Source organism: Tauraco erythrolophus, chromosome 1 (genome assembly GCF_009769465.1).
Source record: "Tauraco erythrolophus isolate bTauEry1 chromosome 1, bTauEry1.pri, whole genome shotgun sequence".
NCBI lineage: Eukaryota > Metazoa > Chordata > Aves > Musophagiformes > Musophagidae > Tauraco > Tauraco erythrolophus.
In genome coordinates, this window is record NC_141465.1 from 75,411,764 (window position 1) to 75,431,281 (window position 19,518).

A 19,518-nucleotide genomic window follows, 5' to 3' on the forward strand; every position below is an offset into this window, starting at 1 on the left:
AGCTGTGGACTTGTACCCAGCTAAGAATGTTCCTTTTAAAGCTACATTTAATTTGGATTGTGCTTCCTTATTAGTTTTTACAATTTAAATGAAAATCACATCCTTCAGCACACTTTATTCTACAGGTGAGGCAAAAAAAAAAAACCCAACCCTGACCTGTAGTTTCAGTGGCACCAAGGAGAAATTTGTGTAGAATATATAATGAAAATGCAGATACATAGATCACATTTCTTACCGTGTCCCCAGGCTTGACAGAAACTGCCACCACTGCTCCAGGCATAGGAGATCTCAAAATGCTGGAGGTGTCCTCTGCTGCTTTCTCTGGCATGTACTTGCTCAGCTCTGCAGCAACCTTCGTCAGTATTTGTAATTTGTACTAAAGAATAGGAAGAGGAATGTTTCAGAAAACTGTACCTTGGTGAATTCCAGTCAATAATTTGCACTATTTTATGGCATGTTTTTATATAATACATCTGTTATCTGTCCTTCACGGGAGTGTTTAAAGATCACTGTTTGAAATCTTTATTCAGAGTTTTATTTTCAGGATGCAGAAAGATATGCAACCGCAATTTGCAGCAATGAGCACACAAAAGGAAAGAATCAAGTACAGTAAAGAAATGTCAGATTCATTTAAAAATTGCGAGACAGGAGATACAAATTTAAAAAAAGAAAAAAGAAGAAGAAAAAAAGGAAATATCCTTATGCTTACTGTACGTTATCTTTAGTGGATACAGAATATTGAGGGATTAGTTTCCAGTACTGTGCTAAATTGGAAATTGATCTTTTGGGAAGGTCAGCAAGATTTTCAATGACATGACTGATTTTAAACATTATGTTTACTTTTTAAACATTTCTTTTTATCATGTATTTCATGCCTGAAGTGAACAACTTGCTTAGGTTTTGCAATTAGAACATATTAAACAATTTCACTTCCATTTTTTTCATGCACAGGTAGAATGATAGAAGATTTTGGAAATATATCATCTGGGTATATTTTATCTGTAACAAAAACTGTTCAGCAGCTGTTATCTACCTTGAGAAAAAAAAATATTTTCTCTAGTATGTTTTACAGCAATTAGAAATGGAAGAGAACATGATGAACCTCAAGTACGAGAGCATCCCTTTAAACGAAACCTTTCTGAAGACATATGAGCGTGTACACTGATTTCAGCTCCACGCTTTTAATTTTTAAAAACTTGTCATCCCTCGGACACCCAGCCCACTCTCACATTTGTCCCAGCGCACTTGAAAATGAATGTCACAAGCCAGTAGATGGCAGCAGGTCTCTGCGTGAAACTCCTGCCTGGCCCCAAGGCCAGAGGGAAGAGCAGCACCGCACTTCATCAATAATTTAAACAAAGGTTTTAGTAATAAGCATTGGATGAGCTGCATTTACAATTCAAATGCGTATTTTGCTGATGTAAAGTTCAACACCTTGCTTTGAACAGTATGTTTTCCTCCAAAACAATTAGCTATTGTTTTATTAGCAATAAAATGTCTTCTCATTTTTACACAGACAGAAAAAATCTGATATCCTTATGGTGAAGGTAAAGGGGGACTCTACCTTCTGCTTCTGCAGAGACTAGAACAAGGTATTTACAAGTACATGCAAAAGGTGATTAATTCTGCAATGACATCTTTAAAAAGCAGCTTTCAAAGCCAAGTTAAAAATACGTAACAGAGGATCAGCATCCTCCATCAATGGTGTTTGGACACACAAGACCATGTGCAACGAACAGCGCAGCCATTCAGTTAGAAATACTCACTCCTAATCAGAAAGACAAGCAAATAGTCAAGTGAGCCGATCCCCCACCGCTGCCCCAGTGAACATAATAAAACGCCACAACAGCACTCCCTGAAGCTGTGAGCAGCACCCAAAGATTTGAGAACCCACCCGCAAACGCGTGTCTTGGTTACAACCGATGCGGCACAGGGAAACCAGCACCATTTTGTATGCAAAAAGCTGCTTTAACTCCAAGCCTCCTGCAGGCATCATCATGACAATTAAGACTGTGGCACTCACATTTTCCAACCCAAAACGCGGCTAGTTTTCTGCCTGCACAAGCACCTACATTCAATGCGGCGTGCTTCTTGCAGAGTCTTTTTCTAAAGTTCTTTTTCTAAAAGTAAAGCGTGCGTACGAGTGCACGTATGCACACTTGCATGGATACTGTAGGGAGAGGGGAGGTGATGCCTATAGCAGATTTGATGACACAAGTTGCAAATAGAATTAGAGCAGTGTGACAAGTCAAATAATAACATCTTACGCGTGTTTCTTTACTCTTGAGTGTCTGTTTTGCAATCAAGACATACAAGTGTCTGCCAGTTTCTGAAGGATATGATCCTTAAGTGAAATTACTGTGCAAATAAAAGCTTTTTACTCCTATTAAAATTCATCTGAGTCATAAGTGGCAAGGAAAAAAAGCTTGCAGAGTGTATTCTGCTGTCAATCTAATAAACATTCTGTGCAGACGGACTATTTATCAAAGATAAATTGTACTTAAAAGTCCTTCATTAAATCTATGGGGGGGAATATAATTACACCAAATTGCACAGTTTCAGTATCCATGGTTAGTGTCTTCTTTGTACTCTGAGTTTGAAAATAGGAAAAAAAAAAAAAAAAGAAAAAAAAAGGAAGAACACAGAAATAAGTTAGATTTGTGGACTGTACCGTTGCCTCTTGCAAGAGACTATTTTGATACGATTTCAAAGGATTAGGTTTAGATGCCATTTAGTTTTTTAAGCCACATCTAACACTTCCAAGCTGCCAATTTCAAAATTTAAACTTGAAGTGAAAGCTAGACCTTCTGCATTCATCTAAGTTACAGTGCTTTGCAAGGACTGAAATATAGAATTCCCTGCATATTCCACAATGTACAGCAGTGGGGGGAAAACCAGGCTCCTCAGTATGCTGCATTTTAAAGCTCAGTTCACCACACCAAGTTAAAATATCCCTACTAAACATTGTTTTTACTATCTTTATAATTTTCATATCTTTTAGATTCCTTTCTCTGCAGGACTCCTGCTTTCCTTGGAGTGAGATGTAAGAGTCAGTATAGTCAAAGCTTTAAAACGCAGGTCTTTGTTATTGATGAGCTGTTCCTTTTCCTTTTGTATTTGTTTATTGTTCTTTAGTCTGTTTGGGGGATAAGCAAGTCACTGTAATCAAAAAGTAAAAAATAACAACAGTAAACTTCTGGGGAAAGGCCTTTTTTGGCTCAGTTGGTTCACAAATGACCTTTCAGAATATAAAAAGACAAAGCCGCAAAGAACGGTTCCTTCTTTAAGATCACCTTTGATGTATTTCTGCTGCTGGCTGGACCCCACTAAATACTCACGAGTGTCCCTTTGTAATGTTGTTTCTTATCTCGGGGGGGGGCTGAGTTGAGCAGGGGGTGTGCGGGGCTCTCTGAGAGCCACAGGACTCTCTGGAAGACCATGTCAGGCAAGGCCTGCCAGTGCTGCTACAACGAAGACAATTAAGAATATATCACGTTTTTTCATTACATCATTAACATCGCTGCCTAATGCTAAATCACTGTTTTTGATTTAGAGAGGACAACGCTGAACACACGCAGCAGAAGTTTTGATATGCTACTAACAGAGCGTGGATGAGGTTCAGGTTTTCCTCCTTTGTCCTCAGGAGGAGGAGGAGGAGAAGATGGGAGAAAGAAAGGGCATAAATTGGGCAAGGCTGTAAAGTTTGGGTTATAAATAGAGGCCAGAAGGTTTCTACTGGCCTAAACCATAAGAAACATCTGTTGGAGTCATAAATAAGATTGTGGGTGGACTCTCAGAGCAAGCAGATCTGCCAGCCATCAGATCTGTGCCGATCAGTAGCTGTCACCAGCCACTGCTCCACCCCGCAGGGTTTCAGTGCCTAATTCTGCCAGCCAAAGAAAAGTCAATAAAGAGGTACCAGAAAGGTGCCGTACAGCTTTTGATGGCACAGAAAACAGGTGTTTCTGCTCCACAAGACTGCTGGAGTCCACAATCAGCTGACAAAAATTATAGTAAGGAAAAGTGATGTCACTTAACAGTTTTCTAAGGGTAACAGTATCCTGTCCTACCTCTCCCACTAAATGAACTGGATGTTTATGTAATGCAAAACTGCCTCTTAGAACCAAATCTCCATCACAAAAAAAAAGAAGAAAACAAAAAGATGTAATAATAGCAGTGCAAGGAGGGGGAGAGAAAGAGCACAAATACAGTGAAAATTATACCTTGGGTTTTGTGGGGTTTTTTTTGTAGTTATATACCATACTGATCCCCTAAGTCAGTAGACAAGAAGTAGACCAGCTGCTACAAAAAAAAGGTGGCCAGGGCACATCTGACCACATCTTTGCTTAAAAACAAGCTCTGTAGTTTGCACAGATATGGTTCCCCTGTCGTGTACAACAGAATATTGTAAACCTTCAGTAAAATGCTCAAAACTGCACTCTGTTACATCTCACATTAGTTTATTAAATATGATCTTCCCTGTACACCTGAAACTCATGTCCCCAGAAGCTGTAAATGTTCAAACCCCATTGGAGATTTTATAGAGCAATCTAATGTATCGCTCCCCATATGTTACTTACAGCAGTGTTTGGACTGCTGACCAGATGTGGATTTTCAGGACGCTTTACCTAAACGTTCAACCATGTTTTTCAAACGTCTGTCATTCTTGTGGTCAGAGGGGTGAAAATCTTCTGGAGCTCAGGTTTCAGTAGAGAAACTGTCTGCTGTGCGTCTTCATTATTTTCACTAACCTTAACAGCCTCGTTTTTCCAATCGGTGCAATTTATCAACTGTGGTCACGTAATTTCCCTTTAACATTCCTAATCCGCATCCTGCCTCAACTCACTGAACTGTTGTCACCTGCGGTTTGACCACCATAGATTCCCAAGTAGTGCGTTATTCAGTATTCCTTCAAAGCAGTACTAAGCAACACTCTAGTGCCTTTTTTATTAACCATTAAACATTTTAACATCGTGACCATACTCTTGCTCAGAATTCCACCACGGCACCTAATCAGGAAAAAGCTGTATTTATTCCATTTTACTTGAAGGTGTCAGGCACCACCTTCTTTCAGAGCCAAGGATTTCTTACTCAACAAGAAGATAAATGACTTTTTGCAAATCACAGAGGCTTTTTTTTTCCGAGTTCTAGAGCTAATTTACTTCCCCAGGGTGGTGGTGAGGACTGGTATTAACATCGGCACAAAATAGCGGCGCTTTTAGCCTACTGGAGGAGCAAACACCCAACATGCTATGGAGACATTAAAAATAATAATAATAATTAAAAACCCCACACCATCGAAAACCAAAACAGCGACAAAACTCATGAGCCTTTAGTAGCAGCAAAAGGGAAAGAAAAAAAAAAAAAAAGAGAAGCCTCACCACCATATAGTACACACTCCAGCAGCAGAAACTTAATTAGAATGGTAATTCAGCCACCTTTCCCACTTTCCGTTCCTTGTGTGATACACAATTAACACTCTAGAGAAACCTAACGAGGGTTAAAGCCACGCAAAAACATCTTCCCTCCACTTCCGACGAAGGCTGAGCCGGCGGGATCGCAACCGCACAGACTGAGAGAGCTTGGAGACGTCCTCCTCTCGAAGCCAGCGGGCAGCCGAGCACGGCGAAAGGAGCGGGGAGGGAGCGCAGGCGCCGGCTCCGGCTGCAGCTGCAGCCGCTGGAGCAGCCGGTTCGCATAAGGCTTTGACAACTCCATCAGCGCAGTCTCAAGGTAGCTGTCAATCAGGATGCATCATTTAATACAACAGCACACTAAGGATTTTCTCCTACAACCCACATGACAGCGTCTCTACAGCTCTATTTATATCAGCGCCCGGTTGTGTTTACAACGCCGTTGTAATTAGAAAAGATGCAACAGGCGGCGAGATTATTCAGATTTCCATTCTGCCGGGCTGCCACGTAAAGTGCGATCTTGCTTCGCGGAGTCACGCTAAATGACAAAAGCGCTATTTTCTTCAGTCTCCGGGCTCAGACAGCACTTCATTTGCAGCTATCTATAATTAGATTAATGGTGTAGTGCCGTACAAAGCAGGCCCACTTCACATCAGATAGCATATGAATTAGGACAAACACTTATTTCAATTCCAGGCAGAGAAAGCAGTGACTGGGGTATTTAGCATACCCTTTATGGTGGAATGAGATGTTAATTGTGTACCATTACCTCTAAACTGCTTGCTTGTTGTATAAATCACTGTGCTAATTGATGCAGAGATAGAAACGTAGCCACAGGCAAGAAAGCGACGGAATGAGAGCTGAAGATGGTGGATAAAGGATTATCGAGTAAAAACATATGGAGATGAGATTCCTTTGAAACCTGGCCACAAGCAGTACTACTATGAACTACGGGGGGAAAAGTGCTGCACTGATGCTTAAGGAAAAAAAAAAATAAATTTACGTCATCGTTTCAGAACAGACTCTTAGTAGCGAATGCGAGCCAAGCAGAAAACTGAAGAATAAACGTGTTTAATGAACCTCAACACACGCTTCCAAAAGACAAGTAGCAGGCTAAGCATGCCCTGGGAATAGCTACCGCGCTGCCCGGATTTTGGGGGCCTGAGTTAAAAAGTAACACTTGCCAAGTATCCAAAGCAGATGTTCCCCTGTGACCCATCTGCGCACTAGAGACGCAAGGGCTTTAAACAGAAAATGTGGCTGTGCTAAGAAAAAAAAACCACTAAGACGTTCAAGTGGCTACTGATAACTTAAACGTTCTAAACAAGGCATAAGAATGGAAGCAGCTTTACACACCTGTAGTAACAACTCCACATATTGTAGCCCGCGCATACACAGAGACGAGAAAATCCCTGAAAATCCCTTCCACGTACTTTACTGTGCAAGGAGAGAACTTCTCAGAAGTAACATAAGCAGCCGTGTCAGCACCAGGAAGAGCAAAGCCTTTCTCACACATGGGGCCTGAAGTTGTTTGTCATCTCTAAAGCAGCACTAGAGCCTCGGCGGCGTTCATACCTGCACGCCCCGGTGTAGATCCTCTCCTCACCTGAAGTAAACAGCGAGTTCGACCAGACCCTCTGACCCCGCACTCTCTACCACACAGAGTTGCAGCTTTCTCCTTTAGTTGGACACCTTTTAGCCAAGAAATAGATTGGACCGTAACGCTTTTAGGACTCTTGCCCCTCTGTCACATTTGGCTCAAGTCGATCAACCGAGCCAAAGTTACTGAGGAGCCGGGGGACAAGCATGCACGATGCCTAAAAACAGCGTTATGGAAGGAAGATGAGCTACAATGTCGTCTTGAGCACTGCACTCAAGGACAAGCCAAACGGGTGACACGCTCACCTTTGAGCCACGCTTCTTTCTCCGCAGACACCGCAAAGCTGCCTGGCGTAACTGTTCCGCAGAAGAGTGGCTTATGTGCTGGAGCCAACACTGCTGCACTCTAAATCTTCTCCCCCCTGCCACCAAAATATTATATATACTTTTTTCTTAAGCTTCTTGTTCAGAAAACTTGGTTGAACTTGCCCACAGCTAAGACTTAGCTTCATACTTTGATCCCTAACGAAACGCCAAGACAAAACACCAGCAACTAAAACACTACTTGATGCCCTGTTCTAAGAAAACACATTCCCCTCACTCACAACGTGATACTTCAGAGCAAATGCTGACTTTCAGCCACGAGCTCTAAGATATTAGCATGGTGAAATAAACTTCCAAAAAATACAAGGTATTTTCCCCTTGAGTGTTCAATCCCTGCTACTCCTCAGTGTTTGACACTGCTTTAGCTTAGAAGAGCAAAGAGAATGTGTTATATCTACTAGATATCTCACTGTCCTAAGGTTCATTAAAAAGAGTGAGACATGGCATTTTCCAAACTTGTTTTTAATTTTCTTTTGGAACTACCTGTTTTTCCTACATATGGCAGTTAACTGTTACTTGGGGGGGGGTAAAGTGTTGCAGTAGCATTTATTGACCTCAGCTCTCAAAGAAATACATGTAGCAAATATATATGTGCATGTATATCCATGTATATATATAAGGGAGGGCTTGGGGGCGGACAGTTACCCATTACAAACGAGCAGTACTAATGTACAAATTACTGCTTGCTGCAAAATCAAGTGAATAGCAGAAGGGAATCACATATTGGTTGACCAAGTGCTTCAATTACTTTGAGAGGAACCTTTAAATTATTTCCAACACAATACATCAAACAGAAGTAAGCAGAGTGCTGTTAAAGACAGCAGGCACTGTTCTGAAATGACTGCAGAGTTTACCTTTTGGTCACCAGACATACAAAGACTGTGGATTATCCTCCTTTAGCCCTGAAGCTTACAACTTTAAGGAAACAGTAGCTGTCTCTGGCCAACCAAAGGGACCTATGAAATAGAAACAAATGGCAGTAGAAAAAAAACCTTGTGTTGACTACTTTGAAATAACACCTCCCAAGTGTGCAGCTAGTTGACATAAATGGAAACGCATTGAGGAAAAGAGCTGTGAAGCCGTGTAACAGTCCTGTTCCTAATCATTAATCACTTTTTTTTAGACCATTTAAGCTAGCCCATTAGAGCCTGCAGCAAAATGCCAACACTCCCATCACTTGCATGTCAGCAGTGCTGGTGTTAACAGGAGAAAATATATGGTTTCTATGACTGTGCCCCAGTTCTACAGCATTTGCTACCTTTAATTGAAAAAGGCAGTTAAACACAAGGTAAATCATTCAGTTAGCTAAGCTGTTTAATAACACATAATTGATAATGTCAATATGTTACAGTGACATAATGCATCACTTTCATCACTCTTATGCTTCAAATACAGGCAACTTATACTTCAAACATTTACTTTATATCTGCTATTTAATGAAAAACCCAGGGAGAACCGCCTTGAGTACCATATGTGGAACATACGTACAACACACACCACTGCCTCACAACTTATCTGCTGGTTGGTTAGAAACAGGTTCCTGCCACAACGTTTGCAGCTTTGGGAAAATGGTTTACTTAGGTCATTAGCAACTTGCTCTTTGTCTCAAAACTCCAGAAGCTCGTACTGGAACAACATACATTTCTCTGATAAAATCAGTTGAAAAAGAGCGTGAAAAAATCTGCACAAGAAAAAGCAACTACTTGTTTTCTGAAACGTGTCCCAGTCCTGCAGGCTTTTGCCCAACTTTTTACATGTAACCAGGCCAACTGTTGCCATCAGGACTTGTTAGTATAAGGCAAATCATGTGCCTAAGGGTTTAGAAAATCATATCCTCTAAATATGAAATATGATCTAGAGCAGGAAAAAAATATATCTTACCAGCTATATACAGACAGTGTGGTTAAACATGACTAACTCCATCATACAGTACAGTGGTTTTAACATGTATTAATTAAAAAAACATATTTCTACAAGTATTTTAAATAGGCAAGAATGTTTGACCAGTTTATTCTGTAATAATAAAAATGTAACCACTGACAAGAACCATTCAATTCTACTTCATTGTGTAGCAGAGAATAAGCAGATGCTTGCAAAGTGTGACTTTTTTTTCTCCCTAAAAATACCCCCAAACAAAACCCAACCAAAAAAAAGGCAATCAACTTTTAGTGACCACTGTTACAGGATAGATGTAGGAAAAGGTGGTGATGAAGCACACTCAGCAGTGGTAGGCAAGATAAACTGCCACTTTGAGCCCCCATTACCTACATGCCACTACAGTATTGGTTTGCCATGGGATTTCAATTGTATCATAGACATAACACCCAGGAAGGCTCAGTATTCTGAAAAGAAAAATATGCTGCCTTACAAGTAGCCACTTGCCCTCCTCATGTGGAGGACTTGGAAAGCAGCTGTAGATAGTGGTACTGATATCGCTACAACCAACTCTTTACATGTCTTTCAGAGAGGAGTTTGGTTCAGCTGTCCTGAAGGAGTTCACTACCTGAGGAGAAAAGTTACGCAGTTGTCCAAATAATAAAAGTTGCAAAGAACTGCATGCCACAGGTGGCTAAAAAGTTGTCGGTACATCTTACTAAGGTAACTTGTTAGAGTAATGGATTCTCATAACCATAAAAAGCAAGTCTATTGACAATGAACTGTGCAAGGCTCACAAAAGCATCCCGTAGAGTTTGGCTCAGCTAGAGACCTGGGCATTGTATATAAGGTAACAACTTATAAAAAGGGAAAAGCCAACAGAGACGTGTAAAACTATAGTACCAATTATATAGCAACCCAACACCTGTAATATACTTACTATTTTTCAGCCTGCTTCATTTCGGTTAACTACAAATTTGTAAGTTATTCAGCAAGTTCAGTAAAGAAGTACTTTTTGAAAAGTACTATCTGATTTGGGGCACAACACATCCCCCTCTAGAAAACAAAAACAAACCACAACTATTGAGTAGAATTGATTTACATCAAGCCAATGCTACTTAATTTCTAGGCACCAATGTTGTTCCCCCTCTAGGTGGTCATGGGATAATAAATGCTTGAATCGCCTTCAAGCTCAGCACTACTTTTGGCATTCACCTAAATGGAAGAAAAAGCAGAGCACAGAGGCCTTTCATTCACTGTGAGGCTACCTACAACCACACAGAACATTTAGATAGGTCTTATTTTCCACTGACTGCAAAAATGGTTTTAGTCTGTACGTTTCATAGGGAGAAAATTGCAGAGCAAACCGCAGTCTTTCACAGCTTACAAAGTTTTCTAATGGTTGGGCGAGCACTGGTTAGAGCTTGGTCTGTTAATTTGCCTTGGAGTGCTTCCAAATACTACTTGGTTAAGCCACAGCATCTTTCTGTTTTGTTTTGTACAGCAGGTAGCACGACGACATCTACAACTGGAGAAAAACTTGCATAGGAAGCCAAGGCCTTTTTACAGAGATTTGATTCCGTTTATAAAGCTCTCTGGATTGAAATACGGATTTAGGGAAGCTAACATATGAAGCCCCTTGAATCTGGGCAAGTCCAGATGCATTAGTAAGGCTGTTGCAAATTCAAAATTCAAAGCAGGCATCTAGATGGTCATGAGGGGAAATAGTGAGAAAGGAGTCATGTTTGAGAACTCAAGCCATCAAAGATGGTGCAGCTTTACATAAACTGTGATAATCCCTTCCATAGTCTTCCTGCCAGACACTCCATGCTCACACCACGGCAATTACATAACCTGGCAATTGATTTAGGGATTTAGGGATTTTAGTAGCATTACTGTTCAGGTTACAGATAGAGAGGCTTTTACATCTCAGATCTGCCTTTGTCCTGGACTTGTTTCTGTCAGTAGTCCCACTGATTTCAGTAAATTCATGGTCTCACCCAAGATACTTCAGTGAGAACTTTCAATCCAAAAAGAACTGAGTTGCTACCCTGCACATTAATATGGACACACCTGCCTGGAAAAAATTTGTTTGAAAAATTAACTCTTCATCCTTACTGTCTGCTTCAGGGTGGGGCTGGTGAAAAACTACTACATAATACAAGGAAAGTTGTGTTCTACTTCTTCATTCCTCAGTTTAAGGTAGCTCAGTTTCTATTTCAGTTGCAATAAAATGAACAAAAAAGACTGATGGTAAGATCATGCAAATCTACAAAAAACTCTATACGTTTTATAACATGTAATAAAACAGTTTTTAATTATGTTTCTTAATTATTCTGGATACTAAATCATTATGAAAGTCTCAACAATAGTGCAGCTACAGCACCAGTATTACACCTGTTTCCTACCATTACATTTCCAGGGATCATTTCATGGCATTAGGATGGTTATCTACAGTAGCAATAGATGCACATTCTCTAATCTTTGTAATTCAGAAACACATGCTGTTGAATCTATGATTAGTAGCAGCACTATTCATGTAGGACTTAAAATGCTCTTTTAAGTTACAGACTAGTGCTTTTGTAATTCCAGCCTTACGTGACAATCTTTGCTAATATCTAAGGGCTAGATCCAATAAAAGACTTACATATCTAAAGCAGGACACCAAGGAAAAATTGAAGCACCTAAATCCAAAATGGCAATACAAATCCCTGATCATCTGTCACCTAACACTGAAGGTACTTATATTCCACCCTCCTCCCTGGTTCAAAATACATGTTGAGTTCTGCTGCTGCACCTCCTCAGAAGAAAGTAGTATGGCTACTTCCTTCTCTAAGTCCAGATGTGACCCAGAAGTCAGGAAAGCAGGGTCCAGTTCTGCTCCAGAGACGATTTCTGCATTTTTCTTTCAACTGACATTGCATATCATACATAAAATATTGCAGAGCAGACAGAAAAAAAAAAAACCAAACCACAAACCAGAAATATTGAGACCAAATGGATAGTAAAAACTGAAAGAAAAAAACTCTCAAAGACTAGCCTCTGATTTTCTGCTTTAAACACTCATGTAGTTAAACATCTCCTTTATGCGTGCTGATGAATTGGAGTCGCTATTTCAAAAACAGGTTTATATTTATAAATATTTCATTCACACAGATACAAAGTTAATAATTGTCAAGTACTCATTAGACAATTGTGACTGAGCTGTCTTAGCCCAAAGCTGTAACACTCACATAAGAGGCTCAAGTAAGAAGTGAATCCTGGGAGTCATTCACCAGTGAACAGCAACCTTATTCAGTGGATTTGGGACAAGGACGAAGAGACAAACATCACCATATCCAGTGATGACTGACAGGGCAGTAGAATGCAATCATCCAAATGAAGATCGGACTAGAACACCTCAGTTAACAACTCATAACCACCCCCACCAAAGTTATTACTGTGTGAGCTTTGGCCACTACTTCATAACTGATTTACCCTCTGTCCTTGGGGCAATATTTTGAAGTTGTTGGTTAAAGTGATTTAGATGTGGTATTTTTTAATTAATTTTTCGTGAGGCATTCAGAGCATGGAGTATATCAATCTCCATATTTTCATCTCTACTCCTGACCCCATTTTTGACATAACAATTAAAGGATCACGGATCAGGAAACTGGTTCAGACAATCCAAGTGAAAACAGCGATGAAAGCAAGTTAGGAATATTTCTTTAAATGCAAATGAAACTCAAAGATAACGGACTTTGAATAAATATTTCATCAGTCTTACTCTTCACTTCAGTGAACAATCATTTTTTTATGCCATGGGAAATAGATTTGCAATTGCCATTACAGGATTTCTTTTAGAGATGCATTTTATACAACTGTTTTATCTTATTAGGTATCTAACCAACATTTATTTTTCACACCAGTATTTTTCTGAGTGCAATCCAACAGAATAATTGCTCAGACAACCTACAGTAGATCTGGACTATTTTATTTGCAGCTACTACTGGTTTAGGCCCAAGAGCTATTTTCCAGGGTCACCAGGCTAATTTCTCTGCTGGTTTAAAAGGTGAAATGCAACTTGTAGTACACTTATTTTGATCACCAGAGAACTTGGTTGTGTTTCTTTAACTGTGGTTCCTTGCTTCAAAATACCAAAACCACTATTCCCAAGAAACCTGAACTCATTCTCAAGTCTGTTGTTAATCACACAGTGAATTTCTCTACCCCAGGAGAAGACTAAGAGGGATCCACTGGCCACGAGGTGAAAACCAGTCAACTGGAAAGGAACTGAGCAGCAGTAACATGCAACTATGGATCCGTTACCCTACCATGTCCATTTTCAACATAACAGTTAATCATATTTGGTGTAAATAGCTACCTGAGTGAGTCTGTGTATCAGTGATTACATAAACGTGGTACGGGAACAGGAAAAGAAACTAGGGACAGCAAAGAACACTGCTGAGAAATACAAATTCCTGAGCATTGCTGTGTAGAGTAAAATGAAGATGAAGAGAAGGAAAGGGTTGTAAGACTAGAAATAACTAGTACTGATTTTATCCCTCACAATACTCTCATTACTCAGAATAACGTCAGGAAGAAACATGCCAGTTATCCTGATGCTGTAAAGCTTTCCAGTTTGTCTGTCAAATTTGCAAAGAAAGAGAATTAAGAACATTTCACAGTGGGGTAAGATCAAAGTTGAACAGATCAAAGTTGAATGAATCTTACAACATTATTTACAAATAAAATTTTAAAGTGAGACACATTGCAAAAACATCTTTTATTTTCTCTTCTTTTTTTAAACTTAAATGTATCCAACATGCCTGGAATTTGGCTGACAAGGCAATCCTGCTCTGGGTGTTAAAGGAAGACTTTAATTGGCAGATGACTAAAACTGCAAAACGTGACCAAGAAGGGTAGATATACTGAAAGGACAATCAAGATGCAGCTCAGCATTCCATACTTCAAAACGGACTCAGTAATTTAAATATTTACAAATTTGACTACAGGGTGCTCAAAGAAGACCACACCTGCTGTGTAAGGCAGGTCATTATGCAGTCACAAGTGCAGAAAGGGGACAAGGAAGGAACAAAACTGGTTCTGTGGCTTAAAGGCTAAGGAACTCATCCGGAGAGAGGAGAAAACTGCCTTCTGGTCTCTGCTCCCAGAGTTCTGCAGCTGCCTAGTCTGATGCAGGGAAATGGTTCCGAAAATGGGAACCAGAATCTGCTTTCCCAGCAGAATGGCTCAAGCACAAGGTTTCATCCTCTACCACCTTAAGACTTGGCAATTACAATATACTGCACAGATAGAGCAGATTTTAATCCCATCATGTGGAAGTCAGTGCTTTCAGCAGCAAGGGTAGCAGCAAAAAGTGAGCATCTCTACCTTGTACCACTATGAATTTTGACGAATGTGGCAACAGGCGCTAGGCTTTGGGTTGAACACAATGCTGTGCACTCATGCCAAATGTTTTCTGAAGACTATTCTCTCAGGAGACTTGGGATGAGTTTAAGTACTTTACTTAAGCAGGACAGTGAGGATAAATGAACATTTGATATCTAGTTCCCCAGAGCAGGGTTGCTAAGAAGATGCAGGTACCCTTAGTTAGGCAGCTGTAAAGCCTATTTTGGGTGTCCTGAAGACACGTAGAAGGTTACTAGATCTTAAGCTTCCTGGATCACTTTCTTTGACTCAGACACTTAAATTGCACTTGAATCTTGCTGTAGGTGGCAAAATAGGCACTTGAGCTCCTCTGGACCTTTAAGCCCAATGCTGAAAGACATCTGAATACATGATACTGAAGTACTGTTGTCAAAAAAAAAAGCATACATAATCATACCAATGTTTACATCAATCTCTGTAACATTGATTAGTGATAATTATTCATCTACTTTCATTTCACTATGGATTGCTTTCTACAGACAAGTTTCGCTCAAGATAAAATATGTCCACCAGTTATAGTCCCATAGCTCACATTCTCTACCTCCTTTTCGAATATAGACAACTGTTTTCATTTCTGCACATCTTGATATCACTACTGTTTCCAAAAGCATTGAATTCTAGATAGCTGTTCCACCAGCTACAACCTGGTTGCAAGTTATTTGATCTTAAACATTCACAATGAGACAAAGGTCACAAGACACTGTCAGAATTCTCAGTATCTCCTGTTCTCTTCATATAGTATGTGATAATTGATAACTTATTTTCTTACATAACTAAGACTTCAAGATTAATTGTACAGCCTATGAAGCCAGCGGTTGGGGTATATGATCAATGACTAAATCTCAGTTGCATGGTTGCCTGTAATCCAGAAAGAGTTCCGTGTTACACAGTTTTGTTGCTTTATCTGCTGCCAACAACTTTACCGTAACACAGTTCATTATCAATATAGAGGAACAGACTCAAGACCAATTGCGAGGCTATCTCTATGGCCTACTCATGTTTGTGGTGGTTGTGCTTATTGCACTTGTCCTTCCTTGCTGCTCTTTCACAGATCAAATAGCTTGAAAGATGATCAAGTAAAAAGGTATCAACACAACTCCCTTCTTCCATTCCTGATTATTTGCTTATTTTGGAAGAAAAGGAATTTTGACAGCAGAGTACATTAGTCAGAATAATATTTGGAGCTTCAAAAATCTGCTGACCTACAATATAACCAAGGACCTGTTTGCTGCAGTCAGTCAAGACTATAGTTCCACTTACAGAGTGTCAGAGGATTTGGTACCAATTGGGATCCTACTTTAAGATCGATTACAGGCATTGGATTTCTCTTCCTCCTTTAACACAAAACAAAAACAAAATGTGTTTACTGCCATTATAGAGGGGTAACCTTGCTAAAGCTTGCAGCTGTAACTTGCCTCATGATATCATATTGCACGACCTTCACTGTTTATATAGTCGATAGAACATAATTAAATGACTTCATAGAATCAAATTAATTTTTCCTATGCCGTATTCATTTTAAAATAGAATCAATATTATTTACCCTACCTGACAATAATGCCCCATGCTTCACATAGGATTGATTCAATACCAGCAGGTAGTTATCCATGAATGCACTTTGCTGTGGTAAATGAACATAATCAATACTCAGAAATGTGAGTTTTCTGGCATATGACTGAATTGTAACTGAAGTGAAGGCTGAGTTTTGTTCAGGTCTTTTTACAACTTCTTTTACGTTTCATATAAGGACAATCTGAATTTCATAGTCAGCACCAGTACAGTAACCATCTGAAAAATTACCAGGCAGCACCATTGCACATTGAACATCATTATCCTCTGATGAGGTTATGCCACACAAGACAGCAGACAGAAAAAAAAGAAAAATCAAGAAACAAATATCAGAGATTCTCAGCATTTCTTGAAAAACATGATTGTTTGAATGCTTAAGCACCACATGAGTATCAGGCAAAAGATAACTGTCTTCCAGTACCTCAAGGGGGCCTACAAGAAAGATGGGGAGAGGCTGTTCAGGAGGGCCAGTTGTGATAGGACAAGGGGTAATGGTTTTAGAACAGAGGGAGGTAGATTCAGGTTGGATATTAGGAAAAATTTTTTACCATGAAAGTTGTAGAACACTGGAACAGGTTGCCCAGAGAGGTGGTGGATGCTCCATCCCCGGAGACGTTCAAGGCCAGGTTGGACGAGGCCCTGAGCAACCTGATCTAGTTGGAGATATCCCTGTTCCTTGCAGGGGGGTTGGACTAGATGACCTTTGAAGGTCGTTTCCAGCCCTAACCATTCTATGATTGTGAAGGGCACATTGCATGAATTTCAATTTGTTCTGTTCAAAACAAACTAAGAGAGAAAAGCTATAGTTCTTGGAAGGATATCCCAATACATCTTTTTTCATTTAAAAAAAAATCATGAATGTAACATCAGTTAATATAAGCTAAGAATTATTTTAAGTTATATTACATACACGTCAATAAGATTGACGTAACTTCTCTAAACTTCAAAATGAACTAAAAATAGGGACTTTGGCAAAGTCATTTCATTTAGGGCAATTTTAAAGTAAAACATGTGAAACGGAGATTTTAGAAGACATTAAAGAATCAGGTGTCCGTGACCACTCACTTCCAGCGGCAGCTGGTCACTTTCTCCCTTATAAAACATGTCCTTGAATCCCCACAATCCTTCAGCTTTTTAATCTTTTTAAGACAGTCCTCATTCTTCCTAGAGTAACTTAACCTAACTTGCACTATTTCTGAAGTCATGTTGCACCAGTCAGTTTCCCACCTACCAAGTACCTCTCCTTCTCTCTAGCAAGTCCCTCAACCTTTACATGTACTGAGCAATCCTGCTTTTACTTTACAGAAAATTCCAGGAAGTACACTGAAGAAAAGCACTTCCATAACAAACTTGATCTCATGTTTTACTACTGATTTAGTATTCAGATATTCTTTGTGTAAGAGCCAAGAAAACAAAAGCAGAATGCTTTAGAATAACACTTGCACATTTATATACATATACATACTGAGAGAGAGGTGAACAGCGATTTCAAATATAAACAGCCTTTACAGTTCACATCTTCCAGAAATCAGCTACAACTTCACAGCTTTTTTTATACATGCGTTTTAAGACTGAAGTTGGCTTTCTTGGAAAAAACTGTGAATTCATGAAAATCTGAAGTAGCTCCTTTCCTTAAAAAAAAAAAAAAAAAAAAAAAATCTGATCATATATAACATCTATCACTGTTTTGATATCTGCTTGCAAAAAATACAGAAAGCCAGCATGCGTCATCTATCTTTCATGCCCTTTACCCGTGTTTCATAAAAACATCCTTATGTCAATCATAATCTACCACAATTCTCCCAAAAATAGCATAGACACTACATCTAGCTTCACAGAATAAAGATAAAACTGAACTGCAATTAACAATCTAGGCTTAAAATTATTTCCCCTAGAATATTAAACCACAAGCAGAAGAGAAGCTTCCGTAATTTACATTTCAAGTGCACAGAATGACAAACAGCAATCAATACAACATATGTTCAATGCAGAAGAGCTACTGTAACTGCTGGAGTCCACAAAACTGAAGGTTTGCCAGTGGGGCAGTAAGGCAGTTTAACATGTAGCAGTCAACCACAACCACCAAGGAATACTTTCTCTTTTCTCTGTTGTTTTTTCTTTTTGTTTCTATTTCTCCCAGTCTTATTTTTCCAACATTTGACTATTTAATTTGAAATACCAGTTATTAACTGGCTTTATAATTCCACCAGTTCATTTAACGTTCTGTTCAAAGTTACATACAGGGGAAAAAAAGAAATTAAGTTTCCCTTTCACATGTAGAACGTTACTATCCAAACACACAAAGTGCAATCATTATCTGATTCATTTGTATTTACATTAAACTGTTTCCTTTTCATTACCTAAGTTTAATCTTTATAAACAGTATTTATATATAATATAAGCATATAAATCTACACTATGTACAAATTACATATACGTATTTACACATGTGCGTATACATAAGTAGATATACATGTAAGAATTTAGTTCTGGTTTGTGGTTTACAAAACCTTTTCTCTTGCAGTTTTAAAAGTTCTTTCCTGTACAAGAATGTATTTAGGGGGGGGTTAAATAGAGGAGGGTTTATTGTGATCGGCAACATGAAACATGGAACAAAACAATGCTTTCTCTTGTTCTCATACATTTTGAAAAGCGTCCTAAAGGAAGTTTTCTGCTTTGGTTAAGGTATGTACTATGTCATAGATTAAAGAGAAACTCTTTTGGTAAAGCTCCCAGTAAATTCTAGGCTCTAACAGAAACTTCTTTTAACATCTTTAGGGGTGAGGTACAGGTACCGTTGCCATTTTGGATGCTTTAAGGTGTCCCATCTGGCTTCTGCATCCTGCTCCAGAAAACCACAGGGCATCTGTACATCCTGCGTTATGGCTCTCAGCTCCCTGTAGATGTCTTGGGTACACTGCATGCATGAAAGTTAGTTATCAAAGTTTGAACACAGGAACTTCGACCTCTCTACAGTCCCCTTTACAGACCAAGCAGAGAAGCATATGAAAGAGAACTGCCCCTGGAAGTACCTGATTCTCTCTACTGACCGAGTAATCTCAGATTGTGATGTGTAATTTTTGATTGCTTCCATTAGGGTAAGTGGAAGTTAGACTGCTGTTCTTATCAATTCTGCAAAATGCTATTGCTGATTCAGGAAACATTAGCAAAAGAGACATGGGACAGAAAGACACATCTGCACTGTCCTTTAAAATGAAGCACAGCTATATAGTTTTATCACAGTGGG

The 19,518-nt window shown here is 39.4% G+C and overlaps 1 protein-coding gene across 1 annotated transcript in view; it reads right to left on the reverse strand.

The window, feature by feature from the left end:
- The window catches only part of PCCA (propionyl-CoA carboxylase subunit alpha), a 321,041-nt gene that overhangs the window by 15,855 nt on the left and 285,668 nt on the right, over nucleotides 1–19,518 (reverse strand). The window contains exon 22 of the mRNA XM_086611055.1: nucleotides 236–376. Within this exon, the coding sequence (XP_086467181.1) occupies nucleotides 236–376 (141 nt within the window). The remainder of the gene's footprint in view (nucleotides 1–235; nucleotides 377–19,518) is intronic.